Source organism: Cetorhinus maximus, unplaced genomic scaffold (genome assembly GCF_964194155.1).
Source record: "Cetorhinus maximus unplaced genomic scaffold, sCetMax3.hap1.1 HAP1_SCAFFOLD_3186, whole genome shotgun sequence".
Taxonomy (NCBI): Eukaryota; Metazoa; Chordata; class Chondrichthyes; order Lamniformes; family Cetorhinidae; genus Cetorhinus; species Cetorhinus maximus.
Genome location: NW_027599108.1, coordinates 1 through 18,421, shown reverse-complemented (window position 1 = coordinate 18,421; position 18,421 = coordinate 1). Strand labels below are relative to the sequence as shown.

General features: G+C 45.4%; 2 protein-coding genes and 1 pseudogene across 2 annotated transcripts; all 3 read left to right on the top strand.

Annotated features, from left to right (window-relative positions):
• The first annotated feature begins 10,398 nt into the window (after positions 1-10,398).
• LOC144677857 (histone H2B type 1-O-like) lies at positions 10,399-10,786 on the top strand (annotated as a pseudogene).
• Positions 10,787-13,254: 2,468 nt separating this feature from the next.
• LOC144677858 (histone H2AX-like) lies at positions 13,255-13,647 on the top strand. Its single transcript, XM_078537859.1, has one exon. It carries the CDS (start codon positions 13,255-13,257, stop codon positions 13,645-13,647), a length of 393 nt encoding a protein of 130 aa, XP_078393985.1.
• Positions 13,648-16,048: 2,401 nt separating this feature from the next.
• On the top strand, positions 16,049-16,580 carry LOC144677856 (histone H2B 1.2-like). Its single transcript, XM_078537858.1, is given in 3 exon segments — positions 16,049-16,304; positions 16,306-16,323; positions 16,325-16,580. Coding segments are annotated over 3 exon segments (378 nt in total). The 5' UTR covers positions 16,049-16,067; the 3' UTR covers positions 16,448-16,580.
• Positions 16,581-18,421: the final 1,841 nt, after the last annotated feature.

Sequence of the window (18,421 nt, the reverse complement as noted above, 5' to 3'; positions counted from 1 at the left end):
CCAATAAAGTGGCATAACATTTTATAAAGGACATTCCCATACCAGTGACATGTTCATATTTAAATCCATACTCACATAATACAACATGACATGCACAGAGTTAAATTTACTGACACACAGCAGAGATTGAAAGTGCAGATGAGCTCCATGTTTGAATTGCAGACACATTGAAGTGACAGGGAGCAAAATCCAAACTCACATATCAAAACCTGACAGATCCTGGACAAAAGTCAAACTTGGATACATTGTGAACGAGAGATACAGAGTAAATATCTACTTAAATACCAACAGCTGCCAGAGACAGGAGGAAAAATCTTATGCGGATGACACAGAGATTGGCCGGGTGGTTAATAGAGGCTGAGTGTCTTGGGCTACAGGAAGATATAGACGGGATGGTCAAATGGGCAGTTACGTGGCAGATGGAATTTAACCCTGAAAAATGTGAGGTGATACACTTTGGATGGAGTAATTTGACAAGGAATGGCATGACACTGGGATGTTCTGAGGAACAAAGGGACCTTGGCGTGTGTGTCCATAGATCTCTGAAGGCGGAGGGGCATGTTAATGGGGTGGCGAAAAAGGCATATGGGACGCTTGCCTTTATCAATCGAGGCATAGATTACAAAGGTAGGGAGGTCATGTCGGAGTTGTATAGAACCTTGGTGAGGCCACAGCTGGAGTACCGTGTGCAGTTCTGGTCGCCACATTATAGGAAGGATGTGATTGCGCTGGAGGGAGTGCAGAGGAGATTCACCAGGATGTTGCCTGGGATGAAACATTTAAGTTATGAAGAGAGGTTGGATAAACTTGGGTTGTTATCGTTGGAAGACTTGAGTGGCGACCTGATCGAGGTGTACAAGATTATGAGGGGCATGGACAGGGTGGATAGGGAGCAGCTGTTCCCCTTAGTTGAAGGGTCAATCACAAGGGGTCATAAGTTCAAGGTGAGGGGCAGGAGGTTTAGGGGGGATGTGAGAAAAAACCTTTTTACCCAGAGGGTGGTGAGGGTCTGGAATGTGCTGTCTGGGAGGGTGGTGGAGGCGGGTTGCCTCACACCCTATAAAAAGTACCTGGATGAGCACTTGGCATGTCATAACGTTCAAGGCTATGGGCCAAGTGTTTCTCATGTGTCAGTGCAGACTCGATGGGCTGAAGGGCCTCTTCTGCACTGTGTGATTCTGTTACAGAAAATGTCAGGGACAGATTAAATCCAAACTCGCATATCAGAAACCACCACACCCAGAGAAAAGTTGGTATTCACATAACACACATTGGATGAGGATGTGAAAACTATAAAAATTTCAGAAATTGTTGGAAAACGAGAAAACTCATGTACACACACCAGAGATTCAAAGACACTGAGTTATAATCACTGTCACAATCCAGAAACTGAAAGTTACTGTTAAAAAAAAAGTCACTTTCTGGAGTCTGGGAGATAACCAAAAAAAAAGTTTGGGAGCCAGAAATAGAAACATAGAAACTAGGAGCAGGAGTAGGCCATTCGGCCCTTTGAGCCTGCTATGCCATTCAATATGATCATGGCTGATCCTCTATCTCAACGCCATATTCCCGCTTTCTCTCCATACCGATTGATGCCCCTTATACCCAAAAAAATATCAGTTTCTCTCTTGAAAATACTCAGTGATCCAGCCTCCACAGGCTTTTGCGTAGTGAATTCCACAGGTTGACCACCCTCTGAGTGAAGACATTTTTCCTCATCTCATTTTTAAATGGCCTGCCCTGTATCCTGAGACTGTGGCCCCTGGTTCTTGACTCCCCAACCAGGGTAAACATCCACCCCACCCCCAGCATCTAGTCTGCCTTGCCCTTTTAGAATTTTATACATTTCAATCAGATCCCCTCTCATTCTTCTAAACTCTAGCAAATACAGGCCCAGTCAAATCAATCTGTCCACGTATGATAGTCCTGCCATCCCCAGTATGAGCCTGGTGACCCTTTGCTGCACTCCCTCTATGGCAAGTATATCCTTTCTTAGGTAGGGAGACCAAAACTGCATGCAATACTCCAGGTGTAGCTTCACCAAGGCCTTGTATAACTGCAGTAAGACATCCCTACTTCTGAACGCAAATCTTCTTGCATTGAAGGCCAACATATCATTTGCCTTCCTAATTGTTTGTGACACCTGCCTGTTTATTTTCATTGACCGGTGTACAAGGACATCCTTTGTACATCCACATTTCCCAATATATCACCATTTAAATAATAGTCTTCCTTTCTGTTTTTCACACCGAGACGTACAACTTCATATTTATCCATGTCATACTGCATCTGCCAAGTGTTTGCCCACACAGACAACTTGCCTAAATCACCCTGAAGCCTCCTTGCATCCTCCTCACAACTCACAACCCCACCCAGTTTTCTGTCATCTGCAAACTTGGAAATATTGCATTTGGTTTCCCCATCCAAATCATTTATATATATATTGTGAATAGCTGGGACCCAAGCACTGATCCCTGCAGTACATCACTAGTCATTGCCTGCCATCTGGAAAAATACCCATTTGTTCCCACTTTCTGTTTCCGGTTTGTCAACCAATTCTCAATTTATGCCAGTTTATTACCCCCAATCCCATGTGCTTTAATTTTGCTTACTAGCCTCTTATGTGGGACCTTATCTAAAGCCTTCTTGAAATCCAAATACACCACATCCACTGGTTCTCCCTTATCTATACTAGTTACACCCTCAAAATACTCTGGTAGATTAGTTAAGCATGATTTCCTTTTCATAAACCCATGCTGACTTTGTACAATCCTGTTAATGCTTTCCAAGTGTTCTGTTACCACGTCTTTTTCAACAGACTCTAGCATTTTCCCCACTGGCAAATGACATATCTATTTAAAACAATCCTTCATATAGTAGGAAATAACCGGCGCAATAGAATTCCACATTCGAGGCATTGAGACATGCAGAATAAAATGCATTATAATAGACAGCGTGCAGCGAAGGTTTACTTGACTGATTCCTGGGATGGCGGGACTGACATATGAGGAGAGAGTGAGTTGATTAGGATTATATTCACTGGAGTTCAGAAGAATGAGGGGGGATCTCATAGAAGCCTATAAAATTCTAACAGGACTAGACAGGGTAGATGCAGGAAGGATGCTCCCGATGGTGGGGGAGTCCAGAACCAGGGGTCACAGTCTGAGGATACGGGGTAGACCAGTTAGGACTGAGATGAGGAGAAATTTCTTCACCCAGAGAGTGGTGAGCCTGTGGAATTCGTTACCACAGAAAGTAGTTGAAGCCAAAACATTGTATGTTTTCAAGAAGGAGTTCGATATAGCTCTTGGGGCGAAAGGGATCAAAGGGTATGGGGAGAAAGCGGGAGCAGGCTATTGAGTTGGATGATCATCTGAATGGTGGAGCAGGCTTGATGGGCCGAATGGCCTACTCCTGCTCCTAGTTTCTATGTTTCTATATCCATAAGCAGAGACTGACAGAATCTGAATGATAACCACCCTCACTAGTTAGAAATACATAGGTGCAAATTAAGAATCTCTCTTTCACTTCAGAAAATGACAATTACCAGAAGAAAGCAAACAGAAGCACACGCAGTCACATTTCCAAGACTCAAGGGTATGGAACAAATTCATGGTTACATACCCGAAACTGGTATGAGATTAGAATCAATGCTGATTTACGCCAAAACTGACACAGAGAGAGTACATTTTATACCCTCATACCACCTACTGAGAAGGTACAGCACAAAACTCATACTTGCATACCAGCTAGGTACCGAAAGATACAGTTAATATCACTATCTGACAATTACAGTTTACTAGAAAATTGATTGACGGGTGGAGAGTAAAACCTACGTTTATATACCAGATACTGACAGCGAATGAACGGATTACAAGTCCATTCAAGTGCCGGAAACTGACAGGTACAGGACAAAGCATCTGCAATAACCTTCAGCCAGAAATGCCAAGTGGATGATCCATCTCGGACTCCTCCTGATGTCCCCAGTATCAGTCATGCCAGCCTTCAGCTTTCAGCCAATACCAGCACATGGTATCAAGAAATGGCAGGAGGGACTGGATACTGGAAAGGCCATGGGTTCTGGTGATATTCTGACAGTGGGACTGGAGGCTTGTGGTCGACAACGAGCTGCAAACCAAACCAGGCTGTTCCATTACAGCTACAACTTTGGCATTCAGCCGACAATGTGGACATATGCCCAGTCCACAAAAGCATGACAAACCCAATCCAACCAATTACTATCCCATCGGTGTACTGTCAATTTTCAGGGAAAAAAATGATGGAAGGTGTTGCAAACTATTCTATCATGGCAAACTTACACTTCAATAACCTATTCTCTCACCGATGTTCGGTTTGCTTCCTCCAGGGCCTCTAAGCTCCTGGCCTCATTACAGCCTTGGTCCAAACATGTACAGCAGAGCTGAACTAAGAGCTAAGTAAAGAATGACTGCCCTTTACACCAAGGCAGCATTTGACCAACTGTGGGGTCAAGGAACCCAAGCAAAAATGATGTCAGTGGGAATCGGGGGAAACCTGAGTCATAACTCACACAAATTAAGATGGATGTGGTTGTTGGAGGGCAATTATCTCAATCCCAGGACATTGCTGCAGGAGTTCCTTACAAGAGTGCCCTGGGTCCAGCCATCATTAGCTGCTTCACCAGTGAACTTCACTCCGTCATGAGGTCTGAAGTGTGGATGTTTTGCTCATGATTGCACAATGTTTAGTACCTTTTGCAGCTCCTGTGATACTAAAGCAGTCAATATCCATATGCAGCGTTACCTGAGCAACATTCAAGCTTGGCCTTGCAAGTGGCAAGTTATATTCATGGCACACAAATGCCAGGCAATGACCATCTCCAATGGGAGAAAAGCTAACCATCTCCCCATGCCATTCAATGGCATTACCTTCGCCGAATCCCTCACTATGAACATCCTGGGGGTCCCCCTTTACCAGGAACTGAACTGTGCCAAGCATATGAATGCTGTGCCTACAAGAGAATTCAGAGGCTGGGAATTCTGTGGCTAGTAACTCACCAACTGAATCCACAAACCCTGTCCACCATCCACAAAGGCAGAAGTCAGGATGGAGATGGAATACCCTCCACTTACCTGGGTGAGTGCAGCTTCAATCACACTCAAGAAGCTCTACACCACCCAGGACAAAGCAGCCTTCTTCAGTAGCACCCCATCCACAAACATTCACTCCCTCCATCACCGACGCACAGGAGCAGCAGTGTGTGTACCATCTACAAGATGCACTGCAGGAGTTCACCAAGGCTCCTTTGATAGCTGTTCCAAACACAGGGCATCTACCAACTAGAATGGCAAGGGCGCCAGATGCATGGGAACACCAGCACGTGTAAGTCCCCCGCTGCAGGCCACACAGCCTCCTGACTTCCAATTATATTGCCGTCCCTTCACTAGCATTTGGTCAAAAGCCTGGAATGATCGCCCACCACAGGAACTGCAGTGATTCAAGAAAGGCAGCTCGCCACTGCCTTCTCAAGGGCAATTAATGATAGGCGGCAATAAATGCTGGCCTAGCCAGCGAAGCCCACGTCCCATGAAAGATTAATTTATCAAATGGTTTTGCAATGTGTATCATAAGGGGATGGAAATTCTAGGTCTCTTATCTCTTAAAACAAAGCAAACTGAGGTAGTGGCTTAATGGAAGTGTTTAAAAATATGAAAGATTTAATAATTCATACAAAGCAATGGTATGCATATGTACCTAACAGCATAAGAGCAAGAATAGGTGATTCAGCCCATCGAGCCCGCTCAGTTTTAATCTGCATATAGACTGGAAAAATTACATGGGCAAAGGTAGAGGAGATGGAGAGTTCATGGAATATTTCCAGGATGGTTTCTTAGAACTAATGCCAACCAGAGAGCAGGCTAGACCAGACCTGATATTGAGCAATGTGATAGGATTCAATACAATCATGGGTGATTATCTACTTCAAAGCTTTTTTACCCTCACTATCCCCATATCCATGTATGCCATTGGTATTTAGGAATCTGTCAATCTCTGCTTTAAATGTACTCAGTGGCTTGAGCTTGCACAGCCCTTTGGGGTAAGGAATTCCAAAGAACCCTGTGAGTAAAAAAACTCCTCATTAAAGTCAAAGGGCCTTCCTCCTTATTTTGAAATTGTGTCCCTTGGTTCTCAACTCCCCAAACAGGGGAAACATCTTTACTGCATCTACACTGTCTATCCATTTAAGTATCTGGTGAGAAAGTTGATGCATTAGTATTAATTTTCCAAAATTCCCAGACCCGGGGAAGGTTCCATTAGATTGGAAAATAGCACATGTTAACTCATTAATTGAAAAAGCGAGGGAGACAGAAAGCAGAAGACTATAGTCCAGCTAGCCTAACATCTGACATAGGGAGAATGTTGGAACCTATTGTTAAATATGTTATAATAGGGCACTTAGAAACATTGAAGGCAATCAGGCAGAGTCAACATGGTTTTGTGAAAGGGAAATCGTGTTTAACCAAATTATTTGACTTTTGTGAAGGAGTCACATGTGCTGTGGATAAAGGGGAACCAGTGGATGTATTTTACTTCAATTTTCCAGAAGGCATTTGATAAAGTACCACATCGAAGGTTATTGCAGACAATAAAAGCTCCTGGTGTAGTAGGTAATCTATTGGCATGGGTAGAAGGTTGGCTGGCAAACAGGAAGCAGAGAGTTGGCAAACAGGAAGCAGATAGTTGGCTAACAGGAAGCAGAGAGTTGGCTAACAGGAAGCAGAGAGCTGGCAAACAGGAAGCAGAGAGCTGGCAAACAGGAAGCAGAGAGTTGGCTAACAGGAAGCAGAGAGTTGTCTAACAGGAAGCAGAGAGTTGTCTAACAGGAAGCAGAGAGTTGGCAAACAGGAAGCAGAGAGTTGGCTAACAGGAAGCAGAGAGTTGACATCAGTGAGTTTTTCTTTCTGTTTGGCAGGATGTGATGAGTGGTGTGTCACAGGGATCAGTGCTGGGGCCTCAACCTAGAACAGTTTATATAAATGACTTGAATGAAGGAATGGTTGCTGAATTTGCTGATGACACAAAGTCATGTAGGAAATTAAATTGTGAAGAGGCAGGAAGAAGGCATTGATACATTCATGAGTTGGCAAAGATCTGGCAGTTGGTGTATAATGTGTCAAAAATGTGAACGTTGTCATTGTGGCAGGAAAAATAGAAAAAAAAACATATGATCTAAATACTGAGAGATTGCAGAGCTCAAGGTGCAGCGGTATCTGGGTGTCTTAGCGCATGAATCACAAAAGGCTAAAATGCAGGTATAGGGTTTCATTAGGAAAGCTAATAGAATGTTATCATTTATTGTGAGGGGAATATATGACAAAAGTAAGGAGGTTATGCTGCAGTTGTACAGGGCATTGTTGAGACTACATCTGGAGTATTGTATGCAGTACACTTCTCCTCATTCAAAGAAAGATATACATGTGTTAGAAGCAGTTCAGAGAATAATGTCAGGAATGGGCGGGCTGTCTCATCAGGAAAGGCTGGACAGAATGTGCCTGCATCCATAGGAACTCAGAAGAGTAAGCGGCAACTTAATTGAAACATTTAAGATCCTGAGGGGTCTAGGCAGGGTGGATGTGGAGAGGATGTTTCCTCTTGTGGGAGGCTCGAGAACTAGGGGTCACTGTTTAAAAATAAGGGGTCGCTCGTTTAAGACAGAGATGAGATTTTTTTTTTTCTCTGAGTTTTGTGAGTCTGTGGATCTCTCTTCCTCAATTGGTGGTGGAAGCAGAGTGAATATTTTTAAGGCAGAGCCAGATAGATCATTGATCAACCAGGGTATGAAAGGTTAGAGTCATAGAGGTTTACAGCACAGAAAAAGGCCCTTTGGCCCATTGAGCCTGCGCTAGTCAAACAAGTACCTAACTATTCTAATCCCATTTTCCAGCACTAGGCCCATAGCCTTGTATGCCATGGCATGGCAAGTGCACATCCAATACTTCTTAAATGGTATGAGGGTTTCTGCCTCTAGCACTTCTTCAGGCAGTGAGTTCCAGGTTTCCAACACCCTCTGGGTGAAAAAATTCTTCCTCACACCCCTTCTAAGCCTCCTGCCCCTTACCTTAAATCTATGCCCCCTGGTTATTGATCCCTCCACCAAGGGGAATAGTTCCTTCCTGTCTACCCTATCTATGCCCCTCATAATTCTATACACCTCAATCATGTCCTTCCTCAATCTCCTCTGCACCAGGGAAAATAACCCCAGTCTATCCAATCGCTCCTCATAATTAAAACTCTTCAGCCCAGGCAACTTCCTGGTAAATCTCCTCTGCACTCTCTCTAGTCCTATGTTATTGGAGGGGAAGGCAGGAATGTGGGGTTGAGATTATAATCAGCGCAGATGGGCTGAGTGGCCTGCCCCTGGTTCTAATCGGCATGTTTGTCTGTTCGCCTCTCATCCTTTGGAGCTCTAGAGAATATGGGCACAGTTTTCCCCACTCTCACTTCATGGGATACCCCCTCCATCCCATGAACAAGTCTGGTGAACATTCGTTGCACTCCATCTATGGAACAACATCCTTCATCAGTTCAGGGGGACAAAACTACAACCAATACTCCAGGTGTGGTCTGACCAAGGTTCTATATCATTGAACAATTGAAGGAAGAGGTCGCTATACATGCTCATATTATTCATACTCATTCTTCACCATAAGCAGAGGGTATCGAAAAATAGTTGATATAAAGTTCAATTTTAATGTCAGGAAAAAAAATCTAAGAGTAGTGAGATTTTGGAACTCTTCACTTGTATATGTGACTAGACTGGCAGAAAAGGGAGAAGGGAGAAAACTCTTGGAATGATAATTGTAGATGTAGAAATTTGGAAGAAGGCTTAAGTGGACCAGAAAGGGATGAGCATCAATGGGCTGGTCCAAGTAGTTGGACCGTGCCGTACCACCTGTCCCTCGTGGAAAAAATTATGCAGAGAAACACCTTTGACCACAAGTCCATCGGGCAGTGGTCGGCACGTAACGCCCTAGAGGCCCTGAGGGAAAAGGAGATGGAGGATCCTGTCGGATGGTTCCCCGAGCAGACTGTCAAAGTCATTTGGCAGAATGCCTCATCGCCAGAACTTTGCAACAGGCACCAAGATGTAGCTTGGCTGGTGGTGAGAAAGGCCCCTCCCCGTCAGATCCTTCCAACACGCCAGGATCGTCAACTCGGTGAAAGACGCTCTTTGGTCTGCCCGAAACTTGTTGGTCTCCCAGCGCAAAGAGTTGACCCTGACCGAGTGTTGCAGACTGGCACATTCCAAGGTCCAGGACTACGTGCTGAGGGACGCACAAAATCTTGGGGCAGCCGCTACAAAGGTGCAATGGGGAAAGGTCGCTGTCTAAGACCTTTCTGCCATAGTGCACCGAGGGACTGGGAACTGTATAGGACCCCTCAGGCTGTATGGCTCACAGTGAATGTGTGCATTGAATACTAATTGTATTGAAGCACCTCAGAGTGCAACATGATGTATGTTGACAACTCCAATACCATTGCACTGACTGTCTGTAATGACCATATTGAAATGACTGTAATATTCATGGATTGTATTGAAGCACCTTCTGATCCATGTGTAAAAGTTGAATCCGATTGCACTTTTTGTGATGGCGACTGAGAAATGTTTTGTAATGTTCTTCCAGATATTTTATGAATAAAGTATATTTATCCCCCCAAAAAAAAATCAATGGGCTGGTTGTGCCGATTGACCTGTTTCAACGGCTTGTGTCCCAGGTAACTCTTTTCGAGTCAAAACAATTAACCAAATTAAGAACAACAAGGGGTAAATCAAGCACAGCCCCTAAGTCAGGTCAGCTGTAAAACCAAGGACAAAGTTGAAAGGAAACTGAGGTGTCAGCTGTGGCTCAGTTCATAGCACCCTCGCCTTTGAATCAGAGGGTTGTGGGTTCATGTCCCACTCCCGGAAAACCAAGAACTGTGATTGTACTCGAAAGAGTTACAGGCGATCTGTTGATAACTCGAAAGAGTTACAAACATTAAACCAAAGTGTCCCATGTAATCCGAACGGAATGAAAAAGTGGACCTAATGGGCTCCAAAGGCGGAATTCATTGAAGCGGTTGAGGGCGCCAGAATATCATTGAAGCAGCTGGTAAAAACACAAGCAGCGGTAGCGGTCAATCCTTCTGGTGCCAGGACTTGTGTGTGTAAAAGAAAAATCAATGAATGCAATTGGGTGTCCAAAAGAGCCAATCATAAATGCACAGAATATCACAGGGTGACATCATTGTTCCTCAGCCAATCATGAAGATTGACTTAACCCATCCTTCATTAGCATACCGCTCTAGGCTTGCCTATAAAAGGAGAGCTCAGAGGAGGGGGAATCAGTGCTTAGTCGGCGTTTTGAGTTGAGTGGGGGGATGGCTGATGAGAAAAAGGCGACCGGGGCGGCGAAGAAGGGAGCGAAGAAGATCATCAAGAAGACGCCGCCCAAGAGCGGCAAGAAGAGGAAGAGGTCCAGGAAGGAGAGCTACTCCATCTACATCTACAAGGTGATGAAGCAGGTCCACCCGGACACCGGCATCTCCTCCAAGGCCACGAGCATCATGAACTCCTTCGTCAACGACATCTTCGAGCGCATCGCGGGCGAGGCTTTCCGGCCTGGCCCATTACAACAAGCGGCAGCACCATCAGCTCCCGGGAGATCCAGACCGCCGTCCGCCTGCTGCTGCCCAGGGGAACTGGCCAAACACGCCGTGTCGGAGGGCACCAAGGCCAGTGACCAAGTACACCAGCTCCAAGTAGAACCTCTGCCATGCACTGAGAAAATGTAGTCAATGAACCCAACGGCTCTTTTAAGAGCCACTCACACCATCTCTGGATAAGCTATTCCTTCATATCCACAGCAAACTTGGTGGATGAGATATCCAACTGTTAGATGCTCCAATCAGAAATTAAGAGCGTTATAATTTTATACTGGGATCTTAGCGTCCAGTTAATAGTGGCCGTAATTCCTGTCCACTGATCTCTTGCGTTGCCTTGCTCTCTCTTGCAGGAGATTCTCTACCCCCTTTTCATGTTACACGCAGAGCTGATAACGCCACGAGACCGTCACCTTTCAGCGCCCTGCTCCAATTTCACCTGAGTCAGCAAGTTATCTACAAATCTAATGAGGCTTGGGTCCTGCAATCTCTTCAATCGCCACTTTGCATTCGGCTCCATCGCTGTGTTGTTTGCCTGTGTGTGATCCTGGTGCAACATGTAAGCTGAATTGCTCGTCGTTTTGATTCCAAATTAGTCGTTTCGGTGGTAACAGAGTTGGGAAGTCTTGCTTGCTTGGGGGGAAAAAAAGGACAGAGATTAGACATCCCCTTTCCCCTTTTTTTTTTATTCCAGCCATACTCAGTTTAAAAACCTGGGAAAAGAGATTGCAGGAAAAAAGATTCGTGACAAAGACGTTGTTTGTGTACTTAGTTTGGGACCGTTCTCCTTGGGGAAGCGCAGGCTTGAGTGGAGATGTGAAAGAGGAATTCGAAATCACCAGGGAGAAACTCTTCCCACACGCGAAGGGGTCCCCGAAACGCCAGAGCATCACAGATTTTAACAATGACGGCACGACGGCAAAGGAGTGGCTGTGATCTGCAAAGCGCTGCCTGAGAGTGGCGGTGGAGGCAGGGTCACGTTAAGCATTCGAGAGGGAATTTAGATTATTTTCTGGGGGAAAAAAAATATATCAGGAGGATGTGATTGCACCGGCGGGGGTGCAGCGGAGATTCACCAGGACGTTGCCTGGGCGTTTCAGCTATGAAGAGGTTTTCCTTTAGAGCAGAGAAGCCTGGGAGGGGGACCTGATTGAGGTATACAAAATTATGAGGGGCATAGATAGGAAGAAACTTTGCCCCCTTAGCGGAGGTGTCAATGACCAGGGGTGGGGGGGCATATATTTAAGGGAAGGGGGCAGGAGCTTTAGAGGGGATTTGAGGATTTTTTTTTCTCACCCAGACGGTGATTAGAATCTAGAACACACTGCCTGAGGGGTTGGTAACTCATTCAAGTTATCAACAGATCTCGTGTAACTCTTTCGAGTACATTCACGGTTCTTGGTTTTCCGGGAGTGGGACATGAACCCACAAACCCTCTGATTCAAAGGCGAGGGTGCTATGGACTGAGCCACAGCTGACACCTCTATTCTCAGAAATCTGCTTGAATAATGAGAAACTCTTTCGAGTTACCAACAGTCACAGATCGCAACCCTTTCGAGTACGATCGCAGTTCTTGGTTTTCCGGGAGTGGGACATGAACCCACAACCCTCTGATTCAAAGGCGAGGGTGCTATGAACTGAGCGTAGAGGCAGGAAACTCTTTCGAGTTACCAACAGTCACAGATTGCAACTTCTTTCGAGTACGATCGCAGTTCTTGGTTTTCCGGGAGTGGGACATGAACCCACAACCCTCTGATTCAAAGGCGAGGGTGCTACGAACTGAGCGTCGAGGCAGGAACCCTCGCAACAATTAAAACGCGTTTAGATGAGCACCTGAAACGCCGCCACGTACAGGGCGGTGAGACGAGCGCCGGCAAATGGGATTAGGATAGGAGCCGGAGGGATGGGCGGCAAGGACACGATGGGCGTGTTTCTGCGCTTGTTATCACCCTAGGAGAAGGTGTAGGATCAAGGCGGTTGGCGGGGGGGGTAAGAATTCAGGGCAATTGGCGAGTGGCTCGTTGGGAGAGCCGGTGCCAGCCACGAATGGGCGAGCACAGAATGTCCTGTGGACTAAGATAGGCTGCACTCCAGCATCGCTGACTGAGGTTTTCCAGCGCTCTTTTACATTCGCTTGGGATTTCCAATCGCCCGCACTTCTGTTTAACCCCGAATACGTTGTTCCTGTTTGTAAAGCCAAATTGTAAATCCGCAGGGACTGCAAATCTGACGCTGTGACTCCTTCCCTCGGACCCGCCATAGCACCCTCGCCTTTGAATCACAGAGGGTTGTGGGTTCATGTCCCACTGCCGGAAAACCAAGAACTGTGATGGTACTCGAAAGAGTTACAATCTGTGACTGTTGATAACTCGAAAGAGTTTCCCTCGGACCCGTGGCGTCGACTTATTGGTGAGTTGAGCGGCTTACCCGATTGGTAACATGAACAGCATGATATCACGCTATACACAGAGTGACCAATGGCCATAAACCCGCACCACCCCCCATCAGGTATAAGAGGGGTGAAAGTGGGTGGGTGTTGGTAATTGTCTGTAACATTTCTTTTGGTTGACCATGTCTGGAAGAGGGAAAGGCGGTGGGAAAGTCCGAGCCAAGGCTAAGACTCGCTACTCCCGGGCCGGACTGCAGTTCCCGGTGGGTCGCGTTCACAGGCTGCTGAGGAAGGGCAACTACGCCGAGCGGGTGGGGGCCGGAGCCCCGGTCTATCTGGCCGCCGTGCTCGAGTATCTGACGGCTGAAATCCTGGAGCTGGCCGGCAACGCGGCCCGGGACAACAAGAAGACCCGCATCATCCCCAGGCACCTGCAGCTGGCCGTCCGCAACGACGAGGAGCTCAACAAGCTGCTGGGAGGGGTGACCATCGCTCAGGGCGGGGTGCTGCCTAATATCCAGGCCGTGCTGCTGCCCAAGAAAAGCGGCGCCTCTGCGGCCACCAAGACCAAGTGAAGCCACTATCCCATTAAACTGAGAACCCAAAGGCTCTTTTCAGAGCCACTCACTCGATCAGTGAAAGGGCTGGTTTTTGTTCCCTTGTTGGAATTTAATATTTCCATGTTGTTGGTGTTACCTGCTGTGCATTAAGAGCAAGGAGTGTCGCTAACTTACTCTCCCCCTGGTCGCAAGTGGCGCTTGGGTGCCTTTTAAGCTTTACAATGCTACGTTTAAAATTGGAAGACAACTCTGGAAGATCTGCTATGGCTGCACTTTAGGGTCTATAATTAAGACACAGCCTTATACTTCTCCAGGGTTCAATAAATGAACCCATCTTAGATCTAAGTTGTGGCTCGTTTTTGCTTTAAAATGCTACGTTTAAAATTGGAAGACAACTCTGGAAGACCTGTTACGGCTGCACTTTAGGGCCTATAATTAAGACACAGCCTTATACTTGGGTTCAATAAATGAACCCATCTTAGATCTAAGTTGTGGCTAGATTAGTGATCGTTTTAAGCTTTAAAATGCTACGTTTAAAATTGGAAGACAACTCTGGAAGATCTGCTATGGCTGCACTTTAGGGCCTATAATTAAGACACAGCCTTATACTCCTCCAGGTTTCAATAAATGGACCCATCTTAGATCTAAGTTGTGGCTAGATTAGTGATCGTTTTAAGCTTTAAAATGCTACGTTTAAAATTGGAAGACAACTCTGGAAGATCTGCTATGGCTGCACTTTAGGGTTTATAATTAAGACACAGCCTTATACTTCTCCAGGGTTCAATAAATGGACCCATCTTAGATCTAAGTTGTGGCTTAGATAGTGATCGTTTTAAGCTTTAAAATGCTACGTTTAAAATTGGAAGACAACTCTGGAAGATCTGCTATGGCTGCACTTTAGGGCCTATAATTAAGACACAGCCTTATACTTCTCCAGGGTTCAATAAATGGACCCATCTTAGATCTAAGTTGTGGCTTAGATAGTGATCGTCTTTGCTTTAAAATGCTACATTTAAAATTGGAAGACAACTCTGGAAGATCTGCTATGGCTGCACTTTAGGGTCTATAATTAAGACACAGCCTTATACTTCTCCAGGGTTCAATAAATGAACCCATCTTAGATCTAAGTTGTGGCTAGATTAGTGATCGTTTTAAGCTTTAAAATCTACGTTTAAAATTGGAAGATAACTCTGGAAGAACTGCTATGGCTGTACTTTAGGGCCTATAATTAAGACACAGCCTTATACTTCTCCAGGGTTCAATAAATGGACCCATCTTAGATCTAAGTTGTGGCTTAGACAGTGATCATTTTTGGAAATCTGATCTATAGATCATTCCAAAATAAGATTGTTCATTTTCTTTCTCCTTTTGCATTATTCATTCGTTCGTGGTATGCGGGGTTCCCCGTTGGCTAGGCCATCACACGTATTGCCCCATCCCCTTGAGAAGGCGGTTCTTGAACCGCTGCAGCCCCTCTAGGTGTGTAGGTATACCCACAGTCCCGTTCGGGAGAGAGTTCCAGGGATCGCGCAGCGCATTACCTGAGCGCTTTCGTGAACACAGGGGGAGGTCAGGTATTTGCAATATGATACGAGCAAGAACAGATAAAATACTCCTGAAGACGGGTCATGCGGAAATGGAAACATTAACTCTTTGCCTTTCGCTCCACAGATGCTGTTAGACCTGAGGTTTTTCCCAGTATTTTCTGCTTTTGCTTCAGATAGTTGCAATGTTCCCCTCCAATACTATTTATTATGCACGAGTACAGTATTAATACATTAAGTTTCAGTTGCGTGCCACAGATTGACAGGGGCCTTTACAAATCCACAATGACATTGATGATAAACCTGACAGGTGCAGAGAGAGAGAGAGAATATCGAGGGAAACTCTTTCGAGCTATCAACAGTCACAGATTGCAACTCTTTCGAGTACAATCACAGTTCTTGGTTTCCGTGAGTGGGACGTGAACCCACAACCCTCTGATTCAAAGGCGAGGGTGCTATGGACTGAGCCACAGCTGACACCTCCTAATATCGAGGGACGAGCAAGCGGCTTGAGAGGTCCGAATGCTTGCGACAGTTTTTTGGGCAGGGCTAAGGAAGACACGTGATTGGTTACTTGAGATAGCCAATCAGAAAGAGCCAGGAATTGACATAATCTGTAAATCAGCCAATCCGAAACACCGCCTTCGCCCATTCTTCATTAGCATGGTACCCCGGGGGGTGCTTATAAAAAGCCATTGAGGTGTCAGCTGTGGCTCAGCCCATAGCACCCTTGCCTTTGAATCAGAAGGTTGTGGGTTCGCATCCCACTCCCGGAAAAAACCAAGAACTGTGATTGTACTCGAAAGAGTTACAATCTGTGACTGTTGATTAAAAAGCCAACTCTGAGCGTGTTTTGGGTTCTTTTTTGTTGTTGTTGTTCTGAAGGTCACAATGGCAGAGGACAAGAAAGCAGGAGCTGGCAAGAAAGGAGCCAAGAAAATCATCAAGAAGACGCCTCCCAAGAGCGGGAAGAAGAGGAAGAGGTCCAGGAAGGAGAGCTACTCCATCTACATCTACAAGGTGATGAAGCAGATCCACCCGGACACCGGCATCTCCTCCCGGGCCACGAGCATCATGAACTCGTTCGTCAACGACATCTTCGAGCGCATTGTGGGCGAGGCTTCCCGGCCTGGCCCATTACAACAAGTGGCAGCACCATCAGCTCCCGGGAGATCCAGACCGCCGTCCGCCTGCTGCTGCCCGGGGAACTGGCCAAACACGCCGTGTCGGAGGGCACCAAGGCGGTGACCAAGTACACCAGCTCCAAGTAGAAACTCCACATCAGTGAAAATAACACCCAAAGGCTCTTTTCAGAGCCACTCATATCCTCTCTGACGAGCAATGACTATATTTTATACAGATTCCATTTTGTATTTTCTAAAATAATTAAATGGGCGTTCTTACAATCGTATGTGACCCACTTTTCACTGCATGGCGTTGTCTCTCGTTAACACCCCTGGTAAATCAATGATCAGGGGAAACTGTTACCCCCATTGGCGGAAGGTTGCAGAATCAGTGCACAGATTAACACAGCAAAAACGATTTGAGGAAGAAAACTGCTTTGTTTTTTTCACACCACGAGTGGCCTGGGAATGCACTGGCTGCGACTGTGGTGCTGGGTGGGTTCAATCGAGGCGTTCAAGAGGGATGTTTGTGAAGGAACAATCCGCAGGGTTAAGGGAAGAAGGCATCAGAATGGAGTGGGGTGAGATGCTCACCCAGAGAGACGGTGCCTCCTGATTCTATTGCCCTGCTTCTGCACTGTGAACATTTCCTGTGACTAGTCGCTCATCCTTGATGGCTTTTATTTTCAAATGAAAATTAATATTGTTCCCCTGTCTTGTATTTCGATACTGAGAGCTCAATATGAGCCCAATCATTCATCGGTCTGTCACTTGCGTCTCTAAATTTCACTTATTTAATTTAAAAAAAAACAAATCTGAATGATCTCCCAAGCCAATTACGTGCAACGCCCCAGACTCACATCTCGGCACCTTTCACCAAAAGCCTAAAACCTGGCTTTTTTTTCGCATTCACCAAAGGCAGTCACATCACATTCTCTGCGATGCGATATCTTTTCACCAATGCAATGTGCCTGGTTCCAAAATGCAACGAATAGGCGGTTGGAGCCTGCCAGTTACAAAGCGTTTCCAAAGAATAGCCCTTAGTGTAAAACCGATTATAAATGCGTATGTGGAATTCGTGATGACGTGCGGAAGAATATACAAGGAGGGTTTTTTTTTCATGACTTTTATTTTTAAAAAAAATGATAGCTTTATATTAAAAACAATTCTATTCATGTCACATTCTAAACAAAGCCGCTCCTGGTTTGGCAAAAATTCTGAATTATTTTGAAATAAAAAACAATCTCTTGGTATCTGATAACAGGGCCTCCGAATTAACTGTCATTAAGGACCCAGTGAGACGCAGTGTTATGACCCAACAGTCGGTAAAGCTGATTTATTTAAAAATCCCAGAAGGAAAGTTTAAATAACTGTCATAACCTATTTTTTTTTTAGTGGGATGTTTGAGATGCAACTCCGAATTCAGGAATCAGACCACCAAGGTTTTGTGGTTTTATATTAAACTAAATGAAACATTTTATTAAGTTATAACACATTAAGCTAATACACATGGCTACAAATTGCTACTATCATAGCTTTTAACAAATTCCCAGACTGATCTCCACTAATGCAACATTGACCAAACACCAGGCGAAGCATTTTCACCTTATGAATTCAAAATGAGGTTCTTTTCACTTTGGTTCCTGTGGGGACAGTTGGAGGCTGACAGCTTTTGATCTTACATTGCCTCTGCCCTGCACACACAAAACTGCCCTCTGATATACCCAGCACATCTCATTGAATGTAAATTCTCATTGTATCACCAGCCGCTTTGAACTCCACCTCTTCAAACAAAAACACCCTTTCATAATGCCAATTTTATTAGTAATATTAAGATATTACTTGGCCTCTGCTAGCTAAGTGCCAGATTTCACCACTGCACCGCCCCCCTCCCCCCTCTTGAAGGCTCTATTCAAAAAAAATGCAAATGCACTCCACCTCTCTTACATCTCAGAACCAGTACACATCAAGGCACCCAGACCAGCTTGGCTTTAATCCAATTAGGACACAGCCACAGACTAAACCTCTATTTTTAAAAGAAAAATTAATATTATGTACATTAATAGCTTCATGACACCCAGCACAGAGTGTGCAATCATCAGTTCCCTTACCTCGCTAATG

What these genes read in the sequence shown, in the direction of transcription:
- LOC144677858 (XM_078537859.1), top strand. Translation starts at nt 13,255, where the DNA reads ATGTCTGGAAGAGGGAAAGGCGGTGGGAAAGTCCGAGCCAAGGCTAAG.